General features: G+C 41.8%; 1 protein-coding gene across 1 annotated transcript in view; it reads right to left on the bottom strand.

Moving 5' to 3' along the window:
- Positions 1–21,165, bottom strand: part of Map3k13 (mitogen-activated protein kinase kinase kinase 13) — a 150,821-nt gene that overhangs the window by 29,478 nt on the left and 100,178 nt on the right. Inside the window, exons 3-5 of the mRNA XM_090343313.1 lie at positions 13,899–14,441; positions 6,505–6,688; positions 2,270–2,461 (exon numbers count right to left, since the gene is read on the bottom strand). Coding sequence (XP_090199439.1) covers positions 2,270–2,461; positions 6,505–6,688; positions 13,899–14,373 — 851 coding nt within the window. The 5' untranslated portion in view covers positions 14,374–14,441. The remainder of the gene's footprint in view (positions 1–2,269; positions 2,462–6,504; positions 6,689–13,898; positions 14,442–21,165) is intronic.

Here is a 21,165-nt window from a genome sequence, read left to right as displayed (position 1 = left end):
CGGGAGTTTGGCCTAGTGGTAGAGTGCTTGCCTAGCATGCACGAGGACCTGGGTTCGATTCCTCGGTACCACATGCATAGAAAAAAAGCTGGAAGTGGTGCTGAGGCTCAAGTGGTAGAGCTCTAGCCTTGAGAAAGTCCAAGGACAGTGCTCAGGCCCTGAGCTCACACCCAGGACTGGCAAAAAAATAAAATAAAATAAAATAAATTGAAATCCAAAGTACTGACAGCTCTACATATTAGTAGTCTGGTTCAAAAGATGTGGATTCAAGTTCTAGCCTCTTGTTTCTCATATCTACAATTAGAATAGTAATATTGTCACATCTGTTCCACACATCTATATTCCATTTTTTCCAGAATCCAAGAAGATGTGATAATGGATATATAAATGTTATAAATGGATATATAAATGTGCTGGGTGCTGGTGGCTTACACCTGTAATCCTATATACTCAGGAGGCTGAGATCAGAGGATTGTGGTTCAAAGCCAGCCTGGGCAGAAAAGAGTCTCATGAGACTCTTATATCCAACAAATTACTCAGAAAAAGCCAGAAGTGGTGTTGTGGCTCGAGAGCGCTAGCCTTGAGCCCTGAGTTCATGACTCAGGACTGGCAAAAAAAAAAAAAAAAAAGTTGTAAATTATAAAAGTGTTAGGCAAATTCTTTTTTTTCATGGGGCTGGGTCTCTGGGCCTAGGTGCTGTCCCTGAGCTCTTCATCTCAAGACTACCACCCTATTTCTTGAGCCATAGCACCACTTCTGGTTTTCTGGTGGTTAGCTGGAGATAAGAGTCTCACAGACTTTAGTGCCCCGGCTGGCTTTGAACTGTGATCCTCAAATCTCAGCCTCCTGAGTAGCTAGGATTACAGGCATGAGGCACAGTGCTGGGCTAAGGCAAATTCTTAAAAATTTGCTACAGTAAACCAACTGGTAATGGAAAACAATAAAAATAATGCTTAAAAATGAGGGACACGTGGAAACTTAATTTCTTTCTTTCCTTCATGAAATTTGGGGAGTTGAATAAACACCTCTTAGGGTGGTTAGTTATCAGTTACCAAGTAATTATTTTGAAAGAAGAGATTAGTAGAACAACTTTGTTGTTGTAATAATTATTTCCCTGAGAACTACTGCAAACTGTATAACTGTTGATTTCCTCTGGCCACATCTTTAGTCCATGTCAAACAACTGCACAGAATCTTTTTTTTTTTTTGGCCCCTTTCTCTCTTTCTGGCCCCGCTCGCTCCGGCCCTGCTCGCTCCGGCCCGGCTAGGCCCCCTTTCTAGCTCAGGCCCCGCTCGCTCCGGCCCGCTCGCTCCGGCCGGCTCGCTCCGGCCGGCTCGCTCTGGCCCGCTCGCTCTGGCCCGCTCGCTCTGGCCCCGCTTGCTTCCGCCCGGCTCGCTCCAGCTTGCTCTTGGCCCCGCTCGCTCCGGCCCGGCCCTGCTCCTAGCCCCGCTCGCTCTGGCCCCGCTCGCTCCGGCCCGGCCAGCTGTCGCTTGCTCCTGGCTCTGCTCGCTCCGGCCCCTTCTCGCTTTGGCCCCGCTCGCTCCGGCCTCGCTGGCTCTGGCTCGGCTCGCTCCCGCACGCTCCGGTCCTGCTCGCTCCGGCCCCGCTGGCTCCGGCCACCACTCGGTTGGGCTCTGTTCACTTCAGCTCAGCTCGCTTCTTTCGCTCTCTGTCGCCGTCGCAGTCTCGTCTCTGCCACTTTTCCGGTTTGGTTGTGTCTCGTCTCTGCCACTTCCGGCTTGGTTGTGTATGTGGGATACCGAGGAATCGAACCCGGGTCTTTGTGCATGCTAGTCAAGCACTTTAACCGCTAGGCCACACTCCCGGGCCCCTGCACAGAATCTTATAGCATACATTCTGTGAACCAGTTTTAGTTTTTACTTTCTTTGACCCTGTTTTTTATTCACTTATTTTTATGCTGTTGTATACATTTTTGCAAGTCATCAAAAATTTCATTTTGAATACAGTAGGTAAATGAACCAGTCTCCAAGTAGGAAGTTTGGCATTCATTGTTTGAGATGACGGAAGGTGACTATCTGAGGACAATGAATGTTACTTCATAGTCAATAATTTATAAGCAACAAAACACGAAAACTAGTACCATGTACCACACAAATAAGTCACTAGTAATGCAAATGGGATGAAAATAAAATTATCCCTCGGTTGACACAGACTGACTGAACGTGAATTTAACTTCAAGTAAGTGGATAGAAATTCCTTATTTAAGCAACAAAGAAAAAAAAAGGTAAGAAAATTGACTAACACTCACTTAGGTGATTTGAGATCACGATGAATAATTTTGTGGAGGTGTAAATAATTCATTCCACTTGCAATTCCTGTGGACCAGTCTACTAGCAATCGAGGTGTGATCTTCCTGCCAGCTCGCAAGACTTCATAAAGCTGTCCGTGGGCACAGTACTCCATGATGATACAATAACACGGGGCCTGAGTACACACCCCCCTTCCAAGAAAACATAAACATGTATAAATATATACATACACATATATGTTCATTTCTTAAGACTATTTAGGGACTTGGAATGTGGGTCAGTGGTAGAGTGCATTTATGAAGCCCTGGGTTCAATTCCTTAGTACCACCTAAACAGAAAAAGCCAGAAGCTGTGGCTCAAGTGGTAGAATATTTAGGTAAGCCCAATTCTTTACCCAAATGATCTTATTTGTCCCCCCCCCCCCCCCCCGCTGGGCATGAGATTTGAACTGTGGACCTGGGCACTGTCCATAACCTCCTTTTGCTCATGCTAGCTCTCTACCACTTGAGCCACAGCTCCACTTCTAGTTTTTTTCTGTGATAAGAGCTTCATAGCTTTTCCTGGCTTTGAACCATTGAGCCTCAGAGCTCAGCCTCCTGTGTAGCTCGGATTACAGGCATGAGCCACTGGGACCCAGCCCCAAATGATTTAAAAAATTCATATAGAAAACAGTTTGAGTCTTAAGTTAGAATTAATATCTATAGGTTTTTCTGTTATGCACATAGACAATTATTGTTTTGTGTTCCTCAGCTCAGATATCTTTATGTTGTGCTGTTTCTGATGGTTGTATATGGGACCATTCAGTCCTGGGACAAACATCCATTTTGTATAAGATACTGAATAGTTTTAGAATATTAAAATAATTTATTTTTTCATTTAAACAAATAGAAAGTAATATATATATAGTATAGAAAATTCAAACAAAATATTATTTTAATTATTTGTTCTTTTTTTTGGGGGGGGGTCTGTGACTAGGACTCAAACTTGGTACTCATTGGCTAGTGCTCTAACAACGAGACATGCCTCTACTCCATTTATTGAATTTAAAATTGCTCAAAGCTGAAGTCCAGAAAACAATAAAATCAATTTTCTGTCTTACATAATATTTGAAAAACATTTTTGTTTAGAGAATAAAAGTAGGGTTATATTTTGTACATCTATATACTCTATATCTCCATCAATTCCTATATCTTCCATAAAGCCTTTCCTAATTATTTCAATCCCTGATTTATTCAGTAGACATGGAGATGAATCTCTTGGACTTTCTTGCTCAGGTAGGCTTTGAACATTGGTATTGAGCTCTTACATTCCTGAGTAGCTAGGATTACAAGCATGAGCCATGAATTTTTTATAAGCATTTTTTTTTTTTGCCCATACAGGTTATGAACTCCTTGCAGGGAATGATCTTTGAGTTCTTTTTTTCATTTTCTTTCATGAGGCTTTGGGGTTCACAGCAAATCCTTGACAAATTTAAACTTGACGATAGCCTTGAGCTGAAGAGCTTGGGGACAGTGCCCAGGCCCAGAATTCAAGTTCCATAACTGACAAAAAAAAGTTTTAAACTTGATCTCAACTTTCATAGCTGGAAAAGGTATTCAAATAAAATATACAAAGCATGGAGTAGGAGGAAAGACAATAAGATGAAAGAATATCTCACAGCTTTCAAGCATGTTTATGTGTTTAGTTGTCTTTGTCCCCAACCCGCTGTGTAATTTTGACTGTCAATCTGACTGGATTAGGAAATGCTTTAGAAGATTAGTAGAGTACACCTCTGGTGTACCTGTGCTGGCACTTCCAAGGACACTGCTATCTTGAGGGCTTTGTGCATGCTAGGAAAGCACTCTACCACTAGGCCACACTCCTAGCCCTCTTTAGTTTTTAAAAATAACATATTGTGTGTGTGTCTGTACTGGGGCTTGAATTCAGGTTATAGGTGCTGTCCCTTAGCTTTTTTCCTCAAGACTGGAGCTCTACCACTCGAGCTACACTTTTACTTCCAGCTTTTTCCTAGTTATCTAGAGATATAGTCACATTGATGGGCTCTGGTAGCTCACACCTGTAATTCTAGCTTCTCAGGATGCTGAGAGCTGAAGATCACAGTTCAAAGCCAACCCAGGCAGCACTAAAAATCCATGAGTCATTTCCATTTAACCACCAGAAAATGGGAAGTGGAGCTGTGGCTCAAATGGTAGAGTGCTAGCCTTGAGCTGAAGAGCTCAGGGACAGTGCCCAGGATCAGAGTTCAAGCCCCATGACTGACAAAAAGGGAAAGAAAAGAAAAAAGAGTCTCATGGATTTTCCTGCCTAGGTTTGCTTTGAACCAAAATCCTCAGATCTCAGTCTCCTAAGTAGCTAGGATTACTGACATGAGCCATTAGCACCTGGAAGAAACAAAATCCAGGTTCTGTTATTTGACTTTCAGGTAAGCTCAGTAAAGCACAATTATACGCAACTAAATAGATATTTCAATTATAATTGCAGAAATCATGAATAGGTCAGGAATAATGTAATATGCTTAAAAATATTAAGATAAATATGGTTTGCAAGTACTCAGCAGCTTATTCAACTAGGTTTTACTTTGTCACAAACATAGCCAAAAAGAGTCTAACAGTGATGTTATAAACTTTTCATTTTTTTTAACTGCAAAAAAGAGAAGCAATCATTCCATCAGCTCTCCAGTATGACAAGACTTCTTAGTGCTATAAATAACAGTTCTATAATCACTTCTAATTGCTACCGTTTCTTCCTTTGGCATTGAATTTTATTAGGAACAGTCAGGATGGGTTTTCTTCAAAGACTACTTTCAAAAATGGAATGAAAAGACTCTATAGTATTCTTATCTCGCATTTCCCTTACTGACATGGTTCTTACTAATTTCCAAAGAAGCTATAAACACAGAAATCAGTATCCATAGAGATGTTTGAAAATTCAATCATGTTCTCATATCTTCCAGACGGCCTTGAATGTGATTCAATGGCCAAGCAACACATGGCACAGATGGCTGCAAAGATAACACTGCACAATGCCCCAAGAGTGTGCTGAAAGGGGCAGGGACACAATCTCACTATTGTTTCCCATGTAGAGGTAAAGACTGTTCAAGTACATTCAGCTTAAAGAGCTGGATACCAGCACAGCCATACTGGCCCAATGATGCTGAAAGCTGCCTATGCAGGTGGAAGGACAATGTGGGACAAAGACTGGAGGAAGGAGGAAGAAGCAAAAGAAAGGAAAAAGAAAACATTTCACCCCCGTATCCTTGTAGAATTGCACAGTATCTTCCTAGAAAGCTCTCTTGTCTGAGACACACAGCTGAATCATTTTAGAAGGTCAAAAAGCCATGCCAATTTGCAGAATGTTCTTTCCAACAGCCTACTAATCTGAATTCAAAAGTTCTTGGCCCATTCTTCCACTGAGGAGGACATAGCATATAGGAAGTATGATTATGCCAGTGAAATAAAACGAAGAAAAGAAGGTAATCTGTTGTTAGGGGCCAATGGCTCTTGTCTATAATGCTAGCTGCTCCGGGATACTAAAGAACACAATTCGAAGACAGCCTAGGCAATTGAGGTAAGCTGAAAGTGGAAGTGTGGCTCAAATGGTACCACACTGGCCTTGAGCAAAAAACCTAAGAGACAGCATGTAGGCCTTGAGTTTAAGCTCCGGTACAGGCACAAGAAAACAAAGAAATAATGAAGGAAGGGACAGAAGGAAGAAGGGAGGGAGAGAGGGGAGAGGAAGGGAAAGAAGGCACGCAGGCAGGCAGGCAGGCAAGTGGTTTCTCCATTAGTTTTTCTACTTAATCATCCTGTTAACTTCTGAAATTTATCATCTTTGGAAAAATTATAATTGGTTTAGATAGCATTTTATTTTAGTCACTCAACCTCTGAGCCTAGTAGGCAACCAATGGCCAGTATACAATGGGAGTTAAAGCTCTCTCCCGTCTTCTCAACATGAATGTAGATCTGACTGCTTGGCAGGGACCCACTCCCTGCCTCATACGCATTCTTTCAATTCAGCACACACTCTGGCAAAATGAACTTCTACATCAGAAGATGCTTAAGGACACGACTCAGATTAAATGGCACTTCAGGACCTTCCCAAAGCCTCAACCGAGCACAGTACTAAGTTTATCAAGTGTTTGGGAAATACCTTTCAAACCAAGAACTTATGTGTATACTACTGGGAGACAAAAAATATCCCAATTTTTTTTTTCATTTGTAAAGGCTTGACCTACTTGAATGCGATGATATTAGGGTGCTTCAACTTCCTCAAATGCTTGATATCCGTCTCGTTCTGCTCTCTCACTTTCTTGATGGCCACCTCTTCCGCTCGGAATTTGCCCAGGAAGACAGCTCCCTGAGCTCCACTACCCAGCCACTGCAGCTCTGAGATCTCCTCAAACGGCACTTCCCAAGTATCTAGGCACACAAGCAAGAAACATACTTGAGATCTTGGAGATTTTCCCAAGGATCATTCTGTGGACTGCACTGAAGGTGCCAATTTCATTCAGGATGACCCTTACTGACCAATTCCTACCCCAAACCCAGCTTTTCTAGGGGCCCTGGTAGGAAGGAACAGACATGGTTGCATATTAGTTTAAATCAACTTTTAACTGCTGCATTGGAGCAGTTTAGAGATCTCCAGTATAATCTCCCCTAAATAAAACGTATCTTGATATTCCTACAATGCCACCACCTCACCATAAGCTTACCTATTTTGGGGTTTTTGTGCTGCTACTAAGGCTTGAACTTAGGGCCTTATGCTCTTGTTTGGATTATTCCATTTAAGGCTGGTACTCTTCCTTCAGCCAATAATAAATAGCATGCTCTTTTAGATAAAGTATCTCAAAAAAACTCAGTCAATGTGCACTTTTAATCTCATGGAATTTAAAAAGGAATGCAACTCATCAATCCTTCTTGGTCTTCCTTTCTTTCTCATGATTTCACTAGGCCTTTTTCCATCACAGCTGGAGCTCTATCACTTGGGCCGTGCCCCAGCCCAGCTTTTTTTCTGGTTAATTGACGAGTGTGAGAAACTATTCTGTCCAAGCTGGCTTCAGACAGTGATGGTCAGATCTCATCTTTTCTGAGTAGCTAGGATTATAAATGGTAGCCACTTGTTCTTAGCAATAGTTTTCATTACAAATGTTACTGGTTGCTTACAGATCTTCCCAATTGTGGCTGGTGATGGTGACAGATATGAATGTGTTGGCTTTACCACAATTGTGCCAGCAGTGAGTATTCCTAATTATCTTTTGGTTCTAATTTAATTACATGTATAAAAAGTGTTTTATAATTTTGAGCTAGTTTAACTGTCAGTAATACAAGAATGTTTTTACATTTGTTTAATTGTCACATCTGCTTTGGATGACTTGTCAAAACCTCTTTGTCCATTCATCTGCTAGTTTCTGAAGTTTCTAAAAAATTTAAGAATAGCTCTTTGATGCAAATGAGACCATTTTATATCTTTTTCTTATAGTATTATGGTTTGGTGCCGGTGTTACATCTTGAGAACTCAAGGCCTGGGTGCTTTTTGCTCACCTGGCATTCTACCACTTGAGCTAAATACAGCTCCACTTCTGGCATTTTGGTGGTTAATTACACATAAATGTCACATGGACTTTTCTGATGGGGCTGGCTTTGAACAGTGATCCTCAGATCTCAGCTTTCTGAGTAGTTAGGATTACAGGTGTGTGCCATGAGTGCCTGGTTTAATTTTATTATTTCTATACACAAGTTATTTTAGGGGCCGGAGTTTGGCCTAGTGGTAGAGTGCTTGCCTAGCATGCACAAAGGCCCAGGTTCAATTCCTCGGTACCACAAACATAGAAAAAAGGCTGAAAGTGGTGCTGTAGCTCAAGTGGTAGAGCCCTAGCCTTGAGAAAGTCCAAGGACAGTGCTCAGACCCTGAGTTCAAGCCCACGACTGGCAAAAAAAAAATAATTTTATATGATGGATGAATATGAATAGGTAACCTGTAGTAAAGAACAGTGACTGGAGCCAGGGGCACAGCCTAGTGGTAGAGAGCTCGCCTGGCATGCATGAAGCCCTGAGTTTAATTCCTCAGTACCACATACACAGAAAAAGCCAGAAGTGGTGCTGTGTGGCTCAAGTGATCGAGTATTAGCATTGAGCACAGAGAGGTTCAGGGTCAGAGTCTAGGCCTTGAGCTCAAGTCCCAGGACTGGCAAAAAAAATGTTTTATATAATTAATATCTACAATTATAAATATATGAATATAAATTATACATTTATAATTTCCTTTGTAATTCTCAGTATCTAGTCTTCTAAAATATCTAGCTTCTAAAATTTACTGTTCTAAAATTAATTTTAATTTTTCTCCTTTTTGAACTTTTTAAATTACTCTTTTTTACTGTAAAAGTGATTTACAGAGGGGTTATATCCATGTGGAATTTATTTTGCTATATAGTATGAAAAAAGATGCAAGCTAATTACCTATATTACTAGCTAGTGATTACAAAATAATTCTTTCTTTTACATTGATTAATGATGCTTAGATTATAATTATATTATTAGAAATAATGCCAATTATAATGCCTAGTATATTTATAAAATGAGAAATAAGTCATTATTGAAAGTAGGTGATTTGGATGCACTTGGCATCCAAATCCTAGTCACGATATTTTAATAAAGAACAAAGTTCTCTTCTACTGATGGTGGTTCATGCCTGTGCTTTGTTGAGCCAAGTCTCAATTATCCATGGCAAAACAAAAGCATTGAACTGCCCTGGCAATTCAGGAGCAGAGTAGAAAATAAAGAAAGTAATGTTTCCACTATGTTTCTATCCATATCTTCCCTTGAACTAATAATTAGCAGAAGTAAAACTGCTTGATGTGGATTTACTCCTCCTGTCTCATGTCCCTCTGCCAGTGACTAGGAGGAAGCCAAAGAACAACAAAGAGGCAAGGAAAAAAAAAACGTAATAGGGACATAAATTGGGCACCTGGTAACTGTTGAGTGAGACAACTAGCCTAATAAATAATAGAGAACTGGTTATATTCTCTAGGGTTAGTCACGGACATTTTGCTGTTTTATTCCTGTTCATTAGTACTCTTCTTTAGTTTTTAATCTTTTCTTTGATTAATTATTATGACTTCTCCCTCTCTCTCCGAGTGTGTGTGTGTGTGTGTGTGTGTGTGTGTGTGTGCATGCGCGCACGCGTGGGCATGCACACTGGTACTGGAGTTCAGGGACTAGACACTGTCCCTTAGCTGTGACCACTGTCTTAATTCCCACATCCACCATGATTCACAGGATAGAAAACACTCTCAAACACTCTCATGCTCACCTTTTTCCTTCCTTCCTTCCTTCCTTCCTTCCTTCCTTCCTTCCTTCCTCCCTCCCTCCCTCCCTCCCTCCCTCCCTCCCTCCCTCCCTCCCTTCCTTCCTCCTTCCTTCTTCCTTCCTTATTTTCTTTCTCTCTTTCTTTCATTTTTGTGCCAGTCCTGGGACTTGAACTCTGGGCCTGGTTGCTGTCCCTAAGCCTTTGTACTCAAGGCTAGCATTCTATCACTTGCATTCTAGCTCGAGCTCTGTTTCCAGCTTTTTGGGGGTTTTTTTTGGATGGTTAATTGTAGATAAGGGACTCGCAGACTCTTCTACCTGGTGTATGCTTCAAACTGAGATTCTCAGATCTCAGCCTTCTGAGTAGCTAGGATTATAGGTATGATCCACCAGTGTCCGGCCCATCTACTTTAAGGTAAATATTTTCTCTTCTTTATTCAGACCTGACTGTGAGAATGTCTGCTTTGAGACTCCAAATTATTTGGCTGTAGAAGATTTCCGTATTAGCTTATCTGGCTTCACTACGGATATACTAAAAGGGAGATTAGGACAGCATTGATTATTTTTAAAGATTTCCCAATAAATACTAAATATAGGGGCACATCTGTTACATGTGTTATCCTTTGGTTGACTGTGATGCAGGATTAAAGATAAGCTCTTTGATCCCAGAGCTAACAAGGAAAATTTGACATTTAGTTTCTGGCTGGCAAATCTCTTTGCACCAGCCCTCAATGGGACGTCCTGTGGTAAGCTGGAAAGCGAAGCACCTGCTATGCCCTCAGAAGAATCTTAAACTGATCATTCTGTGTCTTAATTATTCCTGAAATAAGCCTTTCTGAAAGTTACGTGGTCAACTGGAAGCTAACTCAAATGCAAATCGGTAGGACAATAAAAAATGTCAGTTTCTTTTAACAGACTTGTAAGTAGGGGTGGTACAAGAATCTGAAACTTAGTTACACTCTCATTTTTGGCTCATATCTTTTTCTTTCTAAAAAAATTTTTTTTGCTAGTCCTGAGGCTTGAGCTCAGGGCCTGAGCACTGTCCTTGGACTTTCTCATGGCTAGGGCTCTACCACTTGAGCTACAGCACCACTTCCAGCCTTTTTTTCTATGTATATGGTACCGAGGAATTGAACCCAGATCTTCATGCATGCTAGGTAAGCACTCTACCACTAGGCCAAACTCCCGGCCCCTCTTTCTAAATTTTCTTATTGAGCAAATTAAAACAGAAAGTCAGTTGCCTGACTTTCAGAAAGCCTTACTGCTAAATGGTGATGGCTCATGCCTGTGATCCTGCCTAGGGGGCTGAGATCTGGCGGAACACAGTTCAAAAGCAGGGGAGAAGTCTAAGACTTTCCATATCCAATCAATAACATGGAGGCATGGATCAAATGTCAGAATGTTAGGTGAGCACAGTTGAGGCCCTCAGTTCAAACCCTGCTACGGGTAAATATAAAACAAATAAACAAATGAACAGAAAACCCTTAAAACAACAAATCATTTTAACCCAATGAATGCAATATGGCTTATCATTGCTAAAAATGGAACAAATTAAATGTTGAACATTTGCTTAAATAAATATCAGCACAATTAGATAATTTATATGAATATTAAAAATAATCCTTAATTTGAGTACTAGTGGCTCGCTCCTGTAATCCTAGCTACTCAGGAGGCTGAGAACTAAGGACTGAGATTCAAAACCAATCCAAACAAGAAAGTCTGTGAGACTCAAATCATCAGTTAACCACTAAAAAAATAAAAAGTGGAGCTGTGATTCAAGTGATAGCGTGCTAGCCTTGACACAAAAGCAAGTTTAAAGAAAGCAATCTTTAAGAATTAGGCTGGGGGAAGTGGTCCTGTGGCTCAAGGGGTAGGGCAGTAGCTTGAGCTGAAAAACTCAGAGACAGGGCCCATGGCCAGAGTTAAAAATCCCATGACTGACAAAAAAAAAAAAAAATTATGCTGGGGCCAGGAGCATGGGCTCGTGGTAGTGTGCTTGCCTAGTATGCATTAAACTCTGGGTTCAATTACTCTGTACCACATACACAGAAAAAAAAAAATCCAGAGGTGGTGCTGTGACTCAAGTGGTAGAATGCTAGCTTTGAAAAAGCCCAAGGACAGTGCCCAGGCCCTGAGTTCAAGCCCCAGAACTGGCAAACACACACAAAAATAAGAATTATGTTTATGGTGAGTATAGTACAAGGCTGAGGCAGAAGTAGTTTTGAGCCAATCCAGGTTACATAATGAGAACTTGTTTCTATAAGAAATGGAAAATATACACATTATGAAGTGAAACAGTTATCTCTTTTCTTTCAGTTCTGAGGATCAAACAAAAACTTTCACTAGGCAAGACTTTTTTTTGCCAGTCCTGGGAACTCAGGGCCTGAGCACTGTCCTTGGGCTTTCTCAAGCCTAGCGCTCTACCACTTGAGCCACAGCACCATTTCCAGCTTTTTCTATGTATGTAGTACCGAGGAATCAAACCTGGGTTTTCATGTATACTGGGCAAGTACCCTACCACTAGGCCAAACTCGTTGCCCTAAGCAACGACCCCAGTCCAAGATTATATATTCTTTTTTTTTTTTGCCAGTCCTGCGGCTTGAACTCAGGACCTGGGTACTGTCCTTGGGCTTTCTCAAGGCTAGAGCTCTATCACTTGAACCACAGCACTACCACTTCCAACTTTTTCTGTGTATGTGGTACTGAGGAATTGAACCCGGGTTTTCATGCATGCTACATAAGCATTCTGCCACTAGGCAATGCTCCTGGCTCCCAAGATTATATATATATACATATATATATATGTATATCTATACATATATATACACACATATATATGTATATATATATTAAGATAATATATTCTTAAAACATTAGTGGTAGTTATTTTCAAAAGACTGAGGATCTTCACCTTTGGAGGAAATGCATCTGTAGTGTTCATAGTTCAAACATATATTACTTATGCTATCAGAAAAAAGTGCTTTTAGGGAATATAGCTAAGTTATAGAGACTACCAGGGCCCTGTGATGCCTTTATTTCACATGTGTAATACTTAGACTGGACTATATGACTCTACATGTCATACAATGTTGGGAGTTAAAGTTTTACTATTGACAAAGGCAAGATGTGTGTGAGGGTGTAGCTCGAATGGCAGACTACTTATCTGCTAAGCACCAGGAACTGGGTTAATCCCTAGGTTGGCCAAGAGAAAAGAAGGGGGAAAAATCGGTATGACCTAGAAATTATATGCTTTTTAAGATATTTTTTTCTTTAAACTATGAGCTTTACTCAAAGATAAGAATTATATCTACTGCAGTGCTATAACCTTCCGGAACATTAACATATGGTGTGTGGTGCATGGCTTCTATCTTTTTTGGTTTTTTTTGGTTCAGTTGTGGGGCTTGAACTCTGGGCCTGGGATGCTCTACAACTCAAGGCTAGCCCTCAACCACTTGAGCCACAGTGCCACTTCTGGTTTCTAGTGGTTAACTGGAGATAAGAGTCTTACAGTCTTTTGTGCCTGGGCTGGTTTGAACCACAATCCTCAGATCAGCCTCCTGAGTAGCTAGGATTACAGGTGAGCCACCAGGGCCCAGCTTATGTCTGGCTTTGAATTAGTTCAGTGGCCCTTTAATGTTCTCTTCTCTTCTCCTTTTCTTTCTCTTTTCTTTTTCCATTTCATTTTCTAGATTTTTGTATCATGTGAGCCTCTTGAGAAGCTAGAATTACAGGCATAAATCATCAGCACCTGCTTTTAAGGAATATATCTTCTCATCTCTTTCCCTTTCTTCTTTCCATTCTTCCCCTTTTCTCCTCTTCTCTATTTATTTATTTATTGAGATTGAATCAATCTCAAGGCATCAAACTCCTGAGCACAAGTAACCCTCCTGCCTCAGCCCTTAAATAGCTGACCATCAGACTATGTGATTTTATATAAAAAAGATACGTATTTATTTGTATTTATATTTATACATATAAATACTATGTATTTATTTTTGTAACTATATTAAAATATTTTCATATCTCATAAGATATACACAAAACATACACGAGAATAGAAAACTTTTAAGAAGAGATCAAATAACAGGAGCTCTAGTATTTTCCTTTTATGATGCCAGGTATGGACTCTCCATTGAACATCACTAGAGTGGACGACTATGAAAGATGGCCTTCCACCGACAAAGGCCCACCTGGACCTGCGCCATCCAGAAGTCCTTGGGAAACTGCAACGGAGAAGTCACCTGACCCAGTTCTTTAATTCATCCGCATGTCCAAAGTTACCTAGCAGAGGGAGGATGGAGCTGGTGTCTTGGGGTCTGCTCACCTTGCTGCTGGAGTTTGTAATCGGTGGAATACGCTTTTCCAATGATGTTCCACACAGGTCGCAGGCATCCGAAGAGACCTTCGAGAAACCCCCCGCTACCGCTGCCCGACCTGCTGAACTGAATCTTGATGTCCTCCGCTCCACCTGTGTTCTCACCATCTACCGCACTGCTGTTCCCCTGAGACACAGCCACCTCTGGTTCATCTTGCTCCCGCAGCTGAAGAACACTGTTCTCAAACTGGTCTCTGGAGTCCTCACTGATGCTGGTCAACACGGTTGCGGTGACGGGGCTGTTCACAGCGTCCACTAGCTCAGTACGTGCCAGACCTCTTTCTGGCTGGTCCTCCAGGAGCTTGGGTGGAGGGTGGTTCCCCGTGGCTGTGAGTTCATCTTGTAGCCCAGGGAAAGTGTGGCTCTCACTCAAAGGTGAGCATGGAGAAGGGGAGCAGCTCGGGTGCTCCTGCGGGCTGGCCATCGTGCCATGAGTGTGGCCCAGGTCCTGAGATGACACTCAGAGGGTGATGTAAGAGAGGGCTCTAAAACCTGCGTGGAAGACACAATGAGAAGAGGACCACTGCTTACTCTCCATACTACTGTACTCCTCCTTAGGCAAAAAACAAAACAAAACCAACACTGAAGCAAGGGGGAATGTTACAAGGCTTATTATTCCATGAGATGGAATACTGTGCAGCCATGAAAACATGTCATAAAAGAGAAAACTAATGTGAAAAAGGTCTGACTTATTAATACAAAGGGTAAAACAGTATCTATGTACACACATATGGTATATGAATATATATACTATATTAGATATAATTAGCTAGAAATTTTAATCTATTGTATTTATTTCTGGTGCTGGTACTGGGGTTTGAACTCAGGGCCTCATACTCTTGCTTCACTTTTTCATTCAAGGCTGGTCTGCCACTTGAGCCAGGCCTCTCTTACTTTAAAAGACAGACAAACGTACATCTAAGAAAAGAGACTGGGAGGATATAGCCAAAAATAGTTCATTTTAGATGGTTAGATATAACTGAGGTTTAGGTCATGATCTTCAAGATATCCCAACCACTCTATCATTTTTTTATTAAAGAATTTATTAACATTGATTTTTACATCATATTTCAAATGACATGTTTAACAAACATGTGTTCAAGAAGGGAATCTCTATATACAATCACTGGCACTTAGTTTTTAGAACATAATCAAAATTAGGCTAAGGGTTTGTATATTATAGATACATATTAATTTATGAAATAAAACATTATGTCTATAGAGTCATAGGTTTTTATGTCTATGTATTTACGTTTATATTTCCAATACCATGTCCATAGCATTGGGTATACAAATATTGAGTCCTCTCTCTCGTCTATCATTTTTTTTGGAGGCGGTCATGTGGCTTGAACTCTGGGCCTGAGTGCTGGCCCTGAGTAATTAACTTCAAGGCTAACGCTCTACCACTTGAGCCACAATGTCACTAATATCTGTTTTTTAAACAAAAGAATAATCTCTTTTTCTAGGAAATCTAGTTTACACTCACATGCACACACACACACACACACACACACACACATAAACACACTTGTTATTGTAAGTTACAACATGCCCTCCCCTTTGCTTTGCTGTCTTATCCACTGGGATATTGCTTTATTTTCAAAGATATTCACTGAACCATGTAGATAAATGTCTTTCTTGTGTGTATACTAAGACAAATTTCTGAGCAATAAATATTTAAAAAAATCATACTCTGCTAAATCAGAGTATTCTTTGCTTCTGATCTGCAGATCAGCAACATTTTCTTGGGGTTATCTAGCTTCTAAAAATACAGACTTATTCTAGATTTAGCCAAGCCATGAAAAATCAGTCTTAAATTTGTTCACATGGGCTAGGAGTGTGGTGTGGTGGTCCAGTGCTTGCCTAGCATGCATGAAGCCCTGGGTTTGATTCCTCAGTACCACATACACAGAAAAGCTGGAAGTAGCACTGCGGTTCAACATGGTAGCGATCTAGCCTTGAGCTGAAGAGCTCAGGGACAGTGCCCAGGCCCAGAGTTCAAGCCACATGACTGACCAAAAGAAATTTTCCACAGTACAATTGAGAACCTCAAAGTGGAAAATGAAAGAAAAATACTAAAAGGCTTCCTGAAAAGCAAAAGGGAAACAAATTAAGAGTAAAGGAACAACTGATAGAATGGGAAAAAAATATATATTAGCAGGTATTAAAATCAAGCTCCAAATCCAGATGAGCAGTTTCCTTTATCTTTCTCACAGCCTATGAAATCTCTTAGGAGTGCTTAATAAAGTTCAAATGCTGTTATTGGACACTATTGGATTGGAGCATTGAATGTCTGTGAAACAGTAGAGAACCATAAATTCAGTTTTTCACAGAAGGAAACTGGCCTAGAGAGAGGTATCCACCAGGTCACAGAGCCAGAATGAAATATCAGGTTATTTTTTCCTAATCCCTACTCTCTTTAGTACCACACAGTCTTTGGAAGACATAGCTCTCATGCTTTAGAAATTTACAAACTATTTAAGTCACATTGAGGGAATGATTGTCCTTCCCCCGTGACAAATGAATTCTGTCACATTACACAGAGCTCCAGCCTGTTTAGTGCAGGCTGAAGAGAGTTTGGACGAGAGACAAACCATCGGTTGTCAGATGTGTGACAGAGGGAAAGAAAACAGGAAGGAATAACAGCATTAGCAGAGACAGGGAAGCAAAAATGAGGGCATGTGAGAGAGAAGATGCCCAGAAACAATGAACTAGTGGCTTCCACACGTGGCTCTAAAAGTGGGGATAACAAGGCAGGCAATTTTCTCTCAGTGATATCCCTTTAACTGGATGAGGTTAAAGGGTTTTAAATTCTAGGGCATGAAGAAATCTGGCATTTGGACACTACCTAGGAATAAAAGGTAGGGTGGGGGCAGGTGGGGGGAGTCATGGAAAGCTGAAGCCCATTGGTTCAGCAGTGGCTGTTGGCTGAAATAACACAATGCCCCTATCCCATCCTCCCATGCCTACTCTTTTCTGTGCATATCTCAAAGCCTTGTCATTACTGACCACTACTCCTCGGGTTGTGGTCACCTGCCACCACCTTGAGTGATTTCACCTTTTAACTTCTCAGATAATGCTCTCCTAAGCCTGCTGACTTCATAGTACCTAGCCTGGCCAACTATCTAAGCTTGTATTTCCAATCCTCACCACGAGGCCTCCTGTTGTCCTAGACAGCACTCATAGATTTCAGCTAAACACCTCTTTGTACCATTTATTCTTTTAAGCAAATACTAGGACTTCATAGTCATACTGGTACATTTCCTTTTGTTTGCTTTTCTAATGAGACTGGAATGAACTCACACACAATAAGTCCACAAACTTCTTGAATCTAACTGAGTGGGAAGTTGACCTGGTCCCACGGGCACACAGAGTGAGCTGAGTCCAGTTCTCATACACAGAGTGACACTTAAGAGACCAAGGAACTGAGGATATCAAAGGGATAGAATACACCAGGATGTTTTACAGAAGAACCAAATCTTAGAGCTTGGTGACTCACTGTGTATGACAACTCACTAGTGGAGGATGTGGGGGGAGAGATGAGTTTCTTCTTCATCCCAGATCCTTCTACTAGTCTAATTAAAAAAAAAAAAAAAAAAAGAAGCTAGGCACAGTGGCTCACACCTGTAATCCTAGCTACTCAGGAGGCTGAGATATAAAGATCAAGGTTCAAAGCCAACCTGGCACAAAAGGCCCTGAGATTCTCCAATTAACCTCTAGAAAACAGGGAGTGGGGCTTGGCTCAAGGGTAGAGCAGTAGCCTTGAGCTGAAGAGCTTAGGAACAGCGACCAGGCCGAGGTCAAGTCCCATGATGCAGCAAAAAAAAAAAAAAAAGAAAGAAAGTAAAAGAAACAAATGGCCAGGTTATGGATACTGGGGGAGGGGGGGAGGGAACCACAACAACAACCCTGCAACACCTAGACAGGTTTCTTTGTCTCTATGGTCTCAAACAATGAATCCACATGGGAAAGTACAATAGCAACTATTTATTGAAGAAAAAAAGATAAAGGAAATGGGAATGTGGCCTAGTGGTGGAAAAGGAAATGGGAATGTGGCCTAGTGATGGAGTGTTTGCTTAGCATGCACAAAGTGGGTTCGATTCCTCAGTATCACATACATAGAAAAAGTTTCAAGTGGTACTATGGCTCGAGTGGTACAGTGTTAGTGTTGAACAAAAGAACCTCAGGGACAGTGCCCAGGCCCTGAGTTCAAGCCCCAGAACTGGGGGAAAAAAAAGCAAAGCTCCATTAAGACAGGAGGGGTTCCAAGGGACAGCACTGTTTGGGGTACATTGTGCAGGGGCTATAAAAATGCCTCTAGGAGAGAGCTATAGGACTTGCAAACTCATTAGACAGTCCACAAGCTATATCAGTGCAACACCTAATCAGAGGCTCCATGCAGCCTGCACAAGCTCTCCAGATATCCTTTAGCCCCTCTGACTGGCTGCCCATTCAGTCATCAGCCTGTTGTTCACATACAAGTCTTCCAAGGGCCATGGGCTATGATATGATGCCCAGGAACACACTCAGGGCCACGGTGAGTGATGCAGATGCTCTACAGGAGGGGCCTTTGCCTTGACTGTCTCTTTTTCTGCTCCCAATATCATAACCACTGGTAATTACAGTCGGACTTCAGAGTGGAATTGTAGATGAGCTAAAGCTATTCCTAAGGAACCTAGCACCCATCTGGAGAGGTGACACTGAACCCCTCAATAGAGCAGCGGAAGGTTAGCTACTGGGATTTAGTCCTACACAGAGTGGGCAGAGTGAGGTCACCCTCAAGTGTACATAAAGATGTACAGATACTTCCCTCATGCTCACCTAGGATGTCAGGTCTAATGTGAACCAACAAAAGGCACAGAAATCAAGAGGCACAGAACGAAGAAAGAAAACTCATCACCATGACTATATTCAAATATGATCAGAGCTGACTCTATGTTTAAAAAACGTGGAGGAGGCTAAGAATATTTTCATTTTATCTGTGTTTGTATGCATCCCCACCCACTACCCTGCAGTCAAGAGGCTGCAGAGTGGAAACTGAAGGAACTCAAGCCGCCCACTATCACTCACTGTCTTTTGCCCTTTTTCTCCAAATCTGGTTGAGGTATCCTCCTGGCAATTGAACATTAGCCCTGCCTTGCCCTGCCCTGCCCTGCCCTGCCCTCCCCTTCCCTCCCCTTTCCTCTCCTCTTCTCTCCGTTTCTTTCCTTTTTTGGTGCCAAGCTTGAACCCAGGACCTGGGCTCTGAACCTTAGCTTTTTCAAACTCAAGGCTGGCACTCTACCACTTGAGCCACAATTTCTCTTCTGGTTTTTTTTTTTTTTGCTGATAAGAGTCTCATAGACTTTCCTGGCTGTGCTGGCTTTAAACCTTGATCCTCAGAGCTCAGCCTCCTGAGTAGCTAGGATTACAAAAATAAGCCACTGACACCTGGCTATTTGATTTTTCAGGGGAAAAAAAGTATCAGGTAGCTGAAAAGGGGGTTTTATTTGGACATGTCCACACAATGTACCTAGATCAAACTTCCTCCCTCCATCCTCCTCCTTCCTCCCTCTTTCCTAAACCAATCTTAACAAGCTCCATTATTCCATTTACATAGTGGGTGTTCCTCTAGGTGCTCTGAGGGCACACTTTCCCTGCCCTGGGACTTTCTTGGCCCCAATAGGAGGAAGTGGTTTGTGAAAATTAGTAGGCAAGGGTTGGAGACAGAAACAGCTGTGCATTGGCAGGGCACTGCCAATTTCTAAAAATTACATTGGGATTGTGCCCAAATCCCAGGAAACAGCAGAGAAAGAGGAACAGAGAGGCAAGGTGATCAAATGGCACTCAAGAGTCTTGGCTCTTTATGAGGCAGCTTTTCTTGTGTTTCTAATAGAGGAAAATATTAAAATGATCAGATCTTGAATTTTCTATAATATATTTGAGTAAAGATTTTGGGAGGGCTGAGAGTGTGGCCTAGTGGTAGAGTGCTTGCCTAGCACACACAAAGACCTGGGTTTGATTCCTCCACATACACACAGAAAAAGCCAGAAGTGCCAGGCACTGGTGGCTCATGCCTGCAATCCTAGCTACTTAGGAGGCTGAGATCTGAGGATCATGGTGGAAAGCTAGCCAGCCCGGGCATTCAAGTCCAAGAAACTCTTATCTCCAATTAACTACCAGAAAACTGGAAGTGGTGTGGCTCAAGTAGTAGAATGGTAGCCTTGATCTGAAGAGCTTGGGGACAGTGCCCAAGCCCCGAGTTCTGGCAAAAGAAAAAACAAAGACAAAAAAAAGGATTTTGGGAAATTTAGCCCCATAAAGGAAGTCTTCAGTTGAATAAAATCTTATACTGAACATTATTGTGATAAGATTTATTAATCATGAGTTCTTCCCAATCAATCTTCTCTAGACATTTTCTCCCCTTCCTTCCTTCCTCCCTCCCTTCCTCCCTCTTTTTCTCTCCCCTTCCTTCTCTTTCTTTCCTTCCTCCCTTCCTTCTTTCTCTCCCTCCTTCCTCCTTTTTTTTTGTGGCAGTCCTGGAGATTGAACTCAGGGCCTGGGCACTGTCCTTGAGAAAGCTCAAGGCTAGTACTTTATACCACTTGAGCCATGGCACCGGTCCAGGCTTTTCTCTGTTTGTGGTACCAAAGAATCAAACCCAGGGCTTTGTGCATGGTAGGTGAGCACTCTACCACTAAGTCACACTCCAGGCCCTTTTTAACCTTCTTTCTTCCTTTTTCTTTTTGTGTGTTCAGGACGTGAGCTTTTGTGCCTTGTGCTCAAGGCAGCAAGCACTCTACCACTAAAGCCACAGCTCTACTTCAGCTTTTTGGTAGTTAACTGAAGATAAGAATCTCACAGACATTCCTGCCAGGGCTGGCTTCAAACCACAATCTTCATATCACAGTCTCCTGAATAGGTGGGATTACAGGTGTGAGCCGTTAGCACCTAGATGAAAATATTTCTTAAAATGAATTCATACTGCCATCTTAATGTTCTCTTCATTTCTCTAACTTGGACATAGCAATCGACAGCATGTGAGGACTGCTGGTATTAGGGGAATCAATCTTTCTTCCTTCCTTCCTTCCTGTCTTTCTTTTCTTTTCTTTCTCTTTTTTTTTTTTTGTGGATCTTGGGGCTTGAACTCAGCCTGGGCGCTATCCCTGAGCTCTTCAGCTCAAGGCTACCACTCTACCCTTGAGCCAAGTCCCATTTCCCATTTTCTAGGGGTTAG

Source organism: Megascapheus bottae, chromosome 1, assembly GCF_031878675.1.
Source record: "Megascapheus bottae isolate mThoBot1 chromosome 1, mThoBot2.hap1, whole genome shotgun sequence".
NCBI classification, from domain to species: Eukaryota; Metazoa; Chordata; class Mammalia; order Rodentia; family Geomyidae; genus Megascapheus; species Megascapheus bottae.
The sequence above is the reverse complement of the archived record's forward strand: the minus strand, read 5'-3'. Positions and strand labels throughout refer to the sequence as shown.